Below are 12,269 nucleotides of genomic sequence, written 5' to 3'. Positions count from 1 at the left end.
ACAGCACTTGTGTGCAAGCTCCTGTGTGAACTGGTAGTAGGAATGACCCAGTGTGTGTGTCTGGCCCATTAAAGCACAAAAAGCCATTGTGTATCATTAGCTGGGGGGGAAGAAGGCAGAGACAGAGGGGTGGCGTGTGGAGCTGAGGGAGGGGTCAGTGACCTTCCTCATAACCAACCAGATGACCTCATTCACAGCACATAGGAATTCTCTGTCTCCCCCCACTGTTCTTTATCACACTCGCTATCCTCCCCTCGCTCTCGGCAGCCCGGCTCGCCTTTTTCCTTTCAGCGAACACAATCAATCAACTGAGCAGGGACGAGGCTCATGCTCACTAACCCTTTCGTATAGACGGCACATTCTTTCCTGCCAGTTATCTGTGGGTTTTTTTTTTTATGCCACTCTTTTCTATGTTACACATGGTGCTAAATGGGCTCTTTGTTTCACCAATTAAAGCCTAATCATACAAAACCACCCATTGTTTCTGCTCTGTAATCTCCTCCCAGCCACTGCACTGATAAGGACAGACAGACAGACTTAAGCCTCGCCACAAACAGGCAACCAGCGACAAACACTCAACAAACAGCACAGACACAAAATTGTTTCCCTTGCAGTGACTTCATTCATGTGCCATCACCATTACTTTGGGTTGCACACATTGCACATGGGCATAAATTATGCTAAGCACATCATGTTTTACATTACAGCGCAAGACCGCAGGGCAGACAGCCACTGTAAAATACAACAGCGCAACACATGTAATTCTAGTTAGTCTCTGTCACTACGTGTGACTGCGTCACCGAGACAGATAAGACCCTGTTCAATCAACTGAAACATTGCTGAATAGGTAGAGGGGACACTGGATTATTAATCTGTTTAAAAAGTGACATTCCTTTCAAGAAATCTGCGCAAACTTCCTCCTAGATTTCAGCATAAAATTACATCACTACAAGCAGGGAGCACAAAAACTAGCCGAGCAATGGTATGCAATCGCAATCCTGTGCAGACTGTCGAGAGACTGCTGGTGAGTTGGGGTGGGCTGGCGCAGGTGGTAGAAATGCCATGAACTTGAATGACTTTTTACCAACATCTCAAACTTTCACAGCAACACAAAGAGAGCACAGAAAGCCTTGCAGTATGATCCTTCCCCCCGCTGCCATGCTCCTGCTTTACACCTTAACACACTTGACATGTGATCGAACCTGTTTCACCATCTTTAAAATAGACTTCACAATTAGTAAAAGCTCCATGCACCAAAGCAACTCAAAAATTTTAAAAAGTTCATATTTTGATATACCAGTATAAAGTGGAGTTGAAAAGTCTGTGTTACTATCAACTGTTTGTCAGTTTATCAATATAAAATATATTGTGTGCACTCAGTGGAAAGCTTGTATTAAACTAAAATGTATCTGAATACTGTTTTCAGAACATTGACGTGGTTTTCTGAGGTTGTCCTAAAATAATATAGTCTTTTATAGGGCAATTTATCACTGCTTCGAGTGCCTTAACCTGGAACAGTAGACGTCAAAAAAATATTTACTGTTGTTCGTAACAATGTTGACAATACCTCTTTTGGCACCAGTCTGTTCTCCTCAGTGCTGAAAAGCTATCCCAAGGTGGCAGTCCAACACATGCTAGAAAGATTTTCACACACTATGTCAATTTCATTCAAAGCAACACCGGGCAAATCTAAAGGGACAACACCACCCAAAAACAGTGTAGAAAACATTTTTACAACACATCATCTGCATTCAAGATACAAAGCCTGTTGAACGACGACCGCCCTAGGTAATAAAAAAAAAAACTGATTGGCAAGCAGCAGTGTTATTTTAAGAGAAGCAGTTTCCAAACCATTTCTTCAACAATAAAGCAAGTCTAAACGTTAAGCATAGAACAAACAATGTCCCTATTTCATCTGTGACAACTGGACAATGAAATGCTTGTTTGCGGATGTATCAAAGACGATTTTACAGCTGCCGCTGGAGAGTCCACGTGAGTAGACGGCCACATGGGAGGTTAAAGCAAGAGACCTACAGCCAAATATGGTGGAGGAAATGCCAGAGTACAAGTTCTGATTAAAGCAAATGGTGCAGAAAAATACAGTACAAAATACAGGCTGAGAAATATCATTTGACAAAAATATGTATTAGTTTTTGATCAATGGTGAAACTGGAGAATGGCAATGGACCCACTGTGTTTTGAACTATGCAAAGAGCAAAAATGAGCAACAGTGAATGCTGTGAACAGCACAACATGAAATTGGACATCAAATGTGTTGCAGCTTTACAGACTCAGAGAGGCATTATTAAGCTTGGAGTTGCCAGAGCTTCATATTTGATGGCAGAAGACTACAGAGGAATCTAACTACCTCTTGCCACCTCACTTTCGGTGGCCCTCAGGGAAGGTTATGGCAGCACCGCCTGTTCTTGCCAAACCTCACAGAAACAACACCGGCTGCTGAGGGACAGGTAAATTATTCATCTTTTGATTTATCGGCCAGCCTGCGACTAGTGAGAAACCAAGGCAAAGGCTGCAAACCACAGGCAGACTGATCTACTCCTTAAAGGGAGGATGGGATATGTGAACATCTTGGACTAGAGGGTTTGGAGCAGGATATGGGGGGGGAATGTTAAATAAACAGCCTGTGAAATAGAGGTGTGTTGTGAAATTAGAGGGTTTAGGAAAACATTATTGCACTTTGATATTTTCATACAAGTAGAACGAGGCTTGCCATTGCCAGCCGTGAAGTAAAAACTCTATCGAATTACAGCCAAATTATGCACTCACCATTTCTAGATATTTAAAGCAAAGTAGACTTTTTCGTGCCTCGCTGTGGATGGCATTCACATTAAACTGAGCTAAAACACACTATGAGAGAGTGTGTGTGGGGAAAACAAACACCAGGCTGGAGGTTAAGTGCTCTGACTGTGCTCCCGGTAAAATTCCTGAGCTGGCTGCCAACGCTCGCTTGCCATTCCTCCTCTGAAAGGAGAGAGAAAATGAATGCAGAAGGGTGGGCAAGTTGAGAGGGAAACAGAGTGAGCATTCAGCTCAGTTTTTCACCTCCTTTCTGTGATAAAAATGGTTAAGGAGACAGGAAATGGTGACAAATGTTGCTGGTATGATTCCTGAGAAACCTAATTGTTAGACGTGATTTATTCAGAGTCTTGAAAGACGAAGACAGAAAGAGAAAGTGGGGGGAATAAGTGAACTACTATGAGCGAGGGGGTGGGAGAGCTATTTGAAGCACTCAAAGAATGTAACAGGGTGGGGCCCGTACTCCTAAGAACCGAGAAATAATAATGTGTGCTGTGTAGCCGCACAAACCTGTGGAGGAGGGACGGGACGAGAGATGATTCATGATGTAATCTAAATTAGTCAAAAGAAAGCTGAGAGACTGATCCACCTCTGTGGGAGAGGGCAAAAGAGGAGCAGGCTTCTCTTGTCACCACAGCAAGAAAACAGCTCCCCCCTCCTTTTCCCTGTCTGTCTGAGGGAAAAACAAACCACTGACTCGCCTTCTCCATAGTCCTTTCCTGTCTGAAAAGGGCGTTACTTCCCGTAGATGTTTTTGCCTGAGAAACAAAAAAAGTGAAGGAAAAAAAAATGGGCAAAAGCTGACAAAACTTGGGTCGAGGGCAATAGGAGGATCTGTGCTTTCAAAAGACGGAATAAATAACCCAATTTAATGTACAAGTCTGTGTCAGGGAGCCGTTGTGACATAGTTATTACAACATCCCGTAATACATCTTCCTCTTTAACACTGCATGTGATTTTATACTAAACATACACACAAATGACTTTCACTTTGACGGAAATCACACAGTAAATTTCCCCTCAGGGAAAATGCACACTCTGCATCTGTTACCTTATTCACTGTTAATTTTAACGGGATTGCTCTGCTTTATGATTTGAGGGGCGAAAAGCCTCAAGTAAATGTGTTGTCTAACAGCTGACAGTAAAAGAAGGGAAGCCACTTAGTTTTGGCGACAGCAAGCCAGATAGTCAGCCAGGCAGTCAGAGTAGGGCACGGAGACAGGAGGCCAAGCAGAGGCAGCAGTGATAAGGAGGCCCCAGTACTCACGGGATTGAGGCCTGAGATAAGAGCCCGGAGCTGATGTTGGATGACTTTATCATGCAGCACCCACTGGGGGGTGGCATTGCTGGGGCTGGAGCGGGGCCAGGGGAGCAAGATGGGACTGCATTTAGAGTTAGAACAGAGACTAAAGCTCACCCCAGACACTGCGGTGGGGCTACTGGAGGGAAAGGCTGCTAGGCAGAGGCATGACAGAAGGAAGACAGGCAAGGTAACGCTGGGTCCTGCCACAACCCCTACACCTCACCCTGTCAGACTTATTCCTCCACCTAATTTATTACCAAGGAGGAGAGACTGGAAAAACGGGGACTGCATGAGGGCAAGAGAGAGGCAGACAGGGAAAGACAGCCCAAAGCCTCCAATTCTGCTTTCTCGCTGATGGTGACGGCTCAGTAAACCAGCTCACAGAATGGCTCTCAGTTAATTAAATTCCAGCTTATAAGTGGTGCTTTGGGAGAGAATGTGGGGAGAAGAGAAAGGGTTGGGGTGGGGGGTAAAACAGGTTTCAGCTTGCAACAACAGACCTGGCAAAACACCCCCGATTCATTCATTCTGTCAGTCTCTATCTGCGCTCTCTCACGGCTCTAAGCAGTATGTTATTTTGCAAGCGGTGCTCAATCTTGTTAGTTGCTAAATTGATTGCATGTGAGAGGTTAGTGCAGGTCTCACCCTGTGCCGAGTAACACCAAGGGTCAACCTACAGTGGGAGAGTGCAGTGCTGCCACAGCCAGACAGACAGAGGAGGAAAAAAAAAAAAGAGGGAGAATCATATAGACAGATGACAGAAATATGAGACAGCAGGTAGAAAACCAAATGCAGACTTGTAGCACTGCCCTCATTTATCAAAATCTGTTCTCTAAACAGTTGTTCCCAAAGGGCCAGTTTCATACAAAGGCTCCACGGCGGACAGCAGACAGTCTGTCCTCCAAACACTGACAGCTCTCCCGGGAATGTCCTGTTAAATCACGGCACACAGAGACAAACAAGCAGACACAAAACTGTATATGCAAAGGGGAATGCTGTAGCCAGGAACAAGTGGTACGATGCACCACGTGGCTCCACCACACAGCGTGCAATGGAACAACGGGCCATTTAATCTATTACACAAACAAAGCTCCGAATCGAGCCTGTTAGGAAAGGTTAACGGGAGCCTGGAATAAATGCTTTCAATCAATCTGACTATTCTGCTCCCCACAGAAAAACTTGCCAGAGGACACACGTCACAACAACAACAAAAAAAATAAAAAATAAAATCCCTCCCTTCCTCCCATGCTCAGCTAACTTGCAACAGCGCCTGCACCTCACTACTAGATGACATCTCTACGTGTTATATGGACTGTCTTCTCCTGCCAAGAGAAAATATAGCAATTTGAAGCTGCTTGTTGGCTGGCAGATCGTAAAGAGAAATAAAAAAAAAACCCCCATAGCAGGTGTCACCTCAGGGAGATGAACAACTGCAATGCAAGGGGATTTCAAAAGGGGGCCTGTCAATCGGCCAGAGTGACCTTAAGGGACTACATACATATTGGGAACGTCACGGGGACGTCCAGGCACACACACGCCACTGAAGCAGGGTGGGTGCAGTCTCCACACACACACACACACACACACACACACACACACACACACACAAGGGTGGTGTCGGCTTTCTTCCGCCATGGAAACAGCTGTGTAGACATGCACAAAATGTTGGGTGGGTGCGGGGGGGGAGGTACATGCAGCTGTCGGCGGGGCGTACTCTCGAGTGATCGACAATTTAGGGGAGTTTAAAGCATTCAGCTGTTACTGGTTAGATTTTTGCTGTTATTAGGTGCTCTAAAGTCTGACAAAGGAAGGCATTTCAAGTGTTCAAACACACTTAAGACTACAAAACTGTACTTACTTACTCAGAAGAGAAATGCTTAATAACAATATAGAAAAAAAGCCCATCCCTTAGGAGACAAGACAGCTGATATCTTGTTGACAGACTCAAACTGTCCTTGAGTATTTCTATTTTTTGTTCTTTCTTTTCAGTTTTTGCTAACGCTACACTGACTAGACTATGTTTCTACCTCTGCTTCAGCATCACTAGCTTTTTCAAGTAGCATCTGCTCTCTCTTTGTCACCTTGACAAGGCACTCGCTTTCAATGAGACAGAACTGACTGCACACTGAGGAGAAAACTACACACACACACATACACAAACTGAACAAAAAAACTTGTTAGATCAAACGTAATTCACACCGCAAGTTAAAGATTTCCAGCTGGAGTCTGTCCTGTCTGACTGGAAGTCACAATGGAGTGTGATGTTTATCTTTACTGCTGGCAAAGACCACTGTCATAAAACACGCTTCGTTCATCATCATAAAAAAATTTAATTATACAAATATCAACCATAAACAACAATTAAAAAACTATTAAAACTACTTTTCCGAGCTTTTGAAATTGCAGCAATCTGACGGCACAGGCCACCGTAGCCTATACATATTAAACATATGAACACACCTGACAACTATTTCAGGAGTACTAGGCGAAACGGAAAGGTTAATTAGAACACAGATGTTTTTTTTCTTTTCTCTTTTTCAGATTCATAAAAAACTGCACCAATGTGATTACGCTGATGGTTTTAGGCTGGGTGGGGCCAGTTTACACCAGTGCAGGACAGGGAGTGGGCGGAGGTACGTCCTGAATATCGCATTGGAGCTTTAGCCCCGTCAAAAAGGGGCGAGCAAACCAAACAGCCACTAACAGGAACCAGACAGTCAGACAGGCCTCCTCTGCACTGGGGTGGCTTTCATCACACACACACGCAATTTTTGGCGACAGGGTAGTGTTTGGGCTGGTGCCGTGGATACCCCAGTAAACCTTAGACTTGTGTGGCTTTGGAGGAGTGAAACTGGGGCTGAAGAGTTGTGAATGTCCCAATCATTATTTCTTAAGCCAAGAGGAGGAAACATGTTATCCCCTTTCTATCTGTGCAGCGCTGCACAGAAGCGTCGTACCATTCCAGCGTTGCAGGATTGATTTCTTGAAACCATGTGTTGCAAGACAGCACACTACACGGTACAAAAACTCTCTCTTTTAAAGACTGACAAACTATTGAGCTACACCATTTTATTTCTGACTATAGTTCAATGACTTAATTTTTTTTTTTTAAATGAATAAAAGTATCAAACGGTAACATTTATGTTTAATATTGTACACTGTCCAAAGATTTAAAAACAAAAAAATCTCACAGGTCAGATTTAAAAACGGTATTTACAATATCCAAAGACAGTACTAAAATGTGCTGATATGTGTCAAATGATTTACAGAATTGAAAATCTGTAGGATTTGAATGTGTTCAGCATTGCTCACAAGCGCTTACTACTTGTGCCACATTTAGTGCACACCTCTGCAGAGTGCAACGTCTTTCCTCTCCTACTCTTACGTCCGGCAGTTACCACGCAGGTTTGGTTGGTTAATATTAGCAAGTAACAAAAACAAAACACTAAGAAAAGCGACTGAAGGCTGAGAATAAAATATGAGACAATTCATAAGCTATTCAAAGATTTGAGTTTTCTATATTACGGTGCTGCAGAAATGAAAAAATCTAAATATACAATGCTACACTGCGTAAAATTTGGTGTTTTTTGTCCGACAGCACAGCCAATCACAACTGAACTAAGTGAAAAGGGAACGTATTAGACAGAAAACTCACTGTTGGCCACAAGCTAGAAATTAGTTTCTTGCTCTTGGTGGGTTCGCTCATACTGTCTTCTAACAGCAACTTGGCTGAGCTGAGGTATACAAACTGTGCACGGCCCCTTTTCTTTTCTGTTCAGAGGATTGGCAGGGTCTACAACTATGGGGGCTGGGAAACTGCAAAGGGGAGCGGGGATGAAAAGGAAAACATGCCCGCTTCCTGACTCTCGCCTCAGTGAAAACACCAACACACCCATCATCCCAGTTGACTACAATAAATCAACCAACTCTTCTCAAATCAAAGTTAAGAATGCCTCTTTTGAGAGCATTTCTGGGGTGTGAAGAGTAAATAAAACTGCTATTAAGCTCTATGATCTATACAGTGTGTATGGCATGTACTAGAAAGATTATAGAGACGTCCACCTAATGCACCAAAACAACATTTATGTTTAAACTCACTTTGAGTAGAAATATTTTTTGTGTTTTGAACAAATGTGTTGAAGCATTGTTCAAGTTTTCCAGCTGGGTTAGTGAGACAATAGCCTACTTTACGCCTAAATGACTTGTTTATCAGCCGTGCAGAAAGCAAGAAAATCTGGTTTAGCAACTACATACTACAGTGTCTTACTCATCCAGACATGCAACCGAAACTAATAAATATGTGCTGCTCCTTCCATCCTCAGTTGTCTACAAGGAAATCCTTCATTTCTACCGCTTGTTCTCAATCTTTTTGGCTTGGGATCCCCCTAAAATAAAGCAAAGTCTACCTGCGACCCTTCATCACATGTTGCATTGTCTACCAGTTAAGTTGCCGATTATTGTCCTGATTCATCTGTCATTTTGTGGACAAAATGTCAGAAAATAGTGAAAAATATCTGTTAAAATTCCCCACAGTCCAAGGTTACATCTTCAAATGTCTAGTTTTGTCTGATTAACAGCCCAAAACCCAAAGATATTCAGTTTATCATCACGTTCGACAAAGAAAAGCAATAAATCACATTTAATAAGCTGAAATCAGCTTTGTTTTCATTTTTGCTTAAAAAAAGACTAAAACAGTTATTCAATCACCAAAACACTTGCTGATTAATCTGTCAATTGACTAACCTTGCAGCTCTAGAAAGAGCTCTTATTCTATTTTATTTTAACAACTTTTAGAGGTTTGTGGAGGTAAAACACAATAACCCACTTGAAATAAAAAAAAATAGAAAATTAGAAGAAAGCTTGACAAAGGGAGAAAAAAAAATCACAATTTTATGTGTCCAAAACATGTTTTTTTCTGTATCCTATCCTGTCCTGTTATCTGACGACCCCTTTGTTTAATCCAGCGACCCCTTGTGGGGGTCCTGACCTCCAGGTTAGGAAACACTGATTTATACTGTTGAGTAGTCAGAGTGCTTATTACTTTTATTCACCTCAGTGTCATGGGGACAGCATGGGGACAGTCTGCTAAGGGGGCTGTGGCGCTCTCTAGTGTCCCCAGCTCAGTTACATAAACCATGGGACCAAGCTCTCGCTTAGACCAGCTTATGATATTGATACAATCAACATAAACGGCAAATAAGCCGCGTTTATCGGCGCTGCTGTTGGTGCCACATTCATTGGCAAAGCGTAGAAAATAAACGTAGGCAGACAAATCCCGTCTGGACGGCGCCGCCGACAAAAGGCGACGCAGTTTTTTTTTTTGGTAGGGCAAGCTTCACTGGCAAAAAAAACCCCACGACGATTGCTGCAGCAAGGAAGGAAATATAACCGAGAGAGAGACACAATCTCGGTGTAAGACATATACTGTAGTAGCCTGGCAAACGGGCAAAAACAAAACGGTGCCCCTTTTAATGAAAAAGTTAGACGGTTGAAATAATCTTCGTGCACTCCCCCTCCCAGCAGCAACTCACTGGCCATTGTTTGGACAACAAGCAGACACATTCCTCCGTGGTTTTAAGCTCGGCCGCTGGGCAACGACTAACACAACCCTCGAACCAAAAACAAGGAAAGCGAAAGTCAGCCATTGTAACACTTCTTGTCATTTGCCTGAAACGCTGTTTTTTACTGTTTTGAGTCTTTATTTTTAAAAAATGAAGCTAAGTTAAAGCTGCCTTTCTAGGTTCCTGAAGAGTTCGCGGACACCCAGGCTCGCTAGCTTAAAACGTGGCTAACCCAAGCTAAACTGCTGGGGAGAACATGTGGAATCAGGCCCCGTCTAAAATTAAATTAAGAGACTCGTCTTTAATTAACCCAAAAGTATGCTTCTAAACTAATCGGAGAAGATTTCCAAAGGGCAGGTCAACAGTGTTAGGTGGTTGTGGTTTTTCTAAGTGAGTGAGAGAAAGTTTTCCTTCTTGTTGCCACAAAGTCAAGAGTGCAGCAACAAACTCCGTCAGCCACAACTCTCAAATAACATCTCTCTTTTCTGGGGGAGAGGGAAACAAACTCACTCTGAATTGTTCATGTTTTTTTTTGTTTACTTTGGATGTAAGCTATTGCTCAGCAGAGGTTTAAAGTGTTAATATGCCTGCCACGGTCCGCAATATTGGGGTACCCGATGCTAGTGTGCGTCTGGGTCTCGCTAACGTTTAATGCAGCAGGGACGCCCAGCGAAGCCGTACCGACACCGGACTGTGCCGTGGTCACGCTGCCCCCCCCACCCCCCCCTTAACACCCCCCCTCCACTCTCCTCTCCAGACTGCCACTTACCTTCATCGAGAAGCCTCTCAAGGTGTGTGAAGATGCCGCAGAGATTTGGCAAACTGGTCATGAGCTTCTTCTCGTTTAACAATTGCATCAAATAGTCGGGACTCGGCCTCGGTCGCTCCTTCACTTCGACCTCTCCGACCATCATCTTTGCGGCGAGAGGGGAGAACAAACCACCGCGAAAACACAGAATCCTCTTTTAGGAAAAAGGAGAGAAGAAAAAAAAACGAAAAAAGAAAAAAAAAACTTGCGGCTCCAATCCCTCGCTTTCCCTCCTCCTTGTGATCAGAAGACTCTGTAAACCCCCCCTAAAAAAAATCAGGTTTGGTTTGTTCTTGTTGTTTGAGTGGAGAGGGGGGCAAAAAAAGAAACCGTTATCTCCCTTCCAGAGACTCGTGCGCCGTACGCTCCTCTACGCCGTGTGCGCTCGGGGACGTTCGATTCCAACACTGTAGGCGCGAGAGACTGTTCCACCCGAAAAGGTCCGTCCTCCTCACCGGCTATTGGCCAGTGGGTGCGTTCATGGGGACTAATAGGACAACCAATGAGCGCTCAGATTCGAGGCAGCAGGGCGGGGTCGGGGCCGCTAGGAGGAATGACTGACAGGAATTCAGGCCAATGGCGTGCAGTGCGCAGGAATGCACAATATGCTCTTGAAGTGTTGTCAACACAGACTACTTCTCCCTTTCCTCACTAAAAGCAGAATATATTGTTTTCAAGATTTAAACTGTCTTTTAGTTCCTTAACTCACTTAACACGCTCCTGACTTCAACACCAAAGACAGACAACACTGTGTTTTCCACTGGTATGAATGGAGACTGCTTAAACCTGGGTTATTTGTCTGCATTCCTCAGCTTTAATTTGCATGGGTAAACACTCAGGGGAAGCTCAAAAAAATATACTTGTGTACAACTATGAGTCAAAAGTGGAAACCCACCTTCCCCCCAAAAAAGCTATAAAACAAATAAATAATTAAAATGCAAGATATATAAAAATAAATAAAAGATATAATTTTTGGAATTTCTATGAGGTCCCCTACTTTGATCTATTCTTGAACTTCTGCATTTGCTTCAGTTTTAGACCGGGCATGTAATGCGATTATTATTTAGTTTTTTCGCTATACAATAATATATGTGGAACTTCTGATCACATGTTTTGATTAATTCCTGATTTGTCATCCTGATTAACAAGCAGAGTCTGACGAAACCCGATTCAAAGAGCATTGGGGATGTGTAGCCCCTGCAGCCATAGAGTCTGCTCTCCTCGATTGTAAAGATACATTAACATGATTGCACAGCATGAACCTCTTCATGTTTTTCAAGTAGAAAGAATACAGGAATTCCGTACAGTTACAGGAGATCATCAGCACTGTCTTCCATGTTGCCGATACCAAAACAACATTCCAGTGACTACTTGAAAGCACTGCAGACCCATTTGACATTTTGATTTTATGAGGTCTGGTGTAATTGTATGGTTTAGCAATGACACGTATGAGTCTGCTAATCTGGTACAGACTAGACTAGTGATCCGGTTTGAAGAGTCATATGTGGGTTGTGTTCAGTGTCCCGCCTCACGTACAGGGTTTGTGTGTGACAGTGGTAATACATGTCCCAAGACCAGCCTACAATTGTGGATTTCATGGTTATGCTTCACTTTAGGGTGCTGAATTATGAAAAAGTGTGTGCAGTCCATATCCTACAAGATGCCCATTGTTACTCAAGACTTGTACATCTTGTTATCTGTCTTGGGACCGATTGATCAACCCTCCAGTAATCAATAGAGCCTTTTCATTGTCCTGTCCTTGGGAGGACCTTTCCACATA

At 43.4% G+C, this 12,269-nt stretch overlaps 1 protein-coding gene across 5 annotated transcripts in view; it reads right to left on the bottom strand.

Annotated features, from left to right (window-relative positions):
* Nucleotides 1–10,905, bottom strand: part of qkia (QKI, KH domain containing, RNA binding a) — a 79,025-nt gene extending 68,120 nt beyond the window's left edge. For all 5 annotated transcript variants that reach the window (XM_042388269.1, XM_042388268.1, XM_042388271.1 and 2 more), the window contains exon 1: nucleotides 10,451–10,905. In XM_042388269.1, coding sequence (XP_042244203.1) covers nucleotides 10,451–10,595 — 145 coding nt within the window. In that variant the 5' untranslated portion in view covers nucleotides 10,596–10,905. The remainder of the gene's footprint in view (nucleotides 1–10,450) is intronic.
* Between the last annotated feature and the right edge of the window lie 1,364 nt (nucleotides 10,906–12,269).

The sequence above is a fragment of the Thunnus maccoyii genome, chromosome 16, assembly GCF_910596095.1.
Source record: "Thunnus maccoyii chromosome 16, fThuMac1.1, whole genome shotgun sequence".
Taxonomy (NCBI): Eukaryota; Metazoa; Chordata; class Actinopteri; order Scombriformes; family Scombridae; genus Thunnus; species Thunnus maccoyii.
Note: the sequence above shows the minus strand (reverse complement) of the source record. Positions and strands in the feature narration are given on the sequence as shown.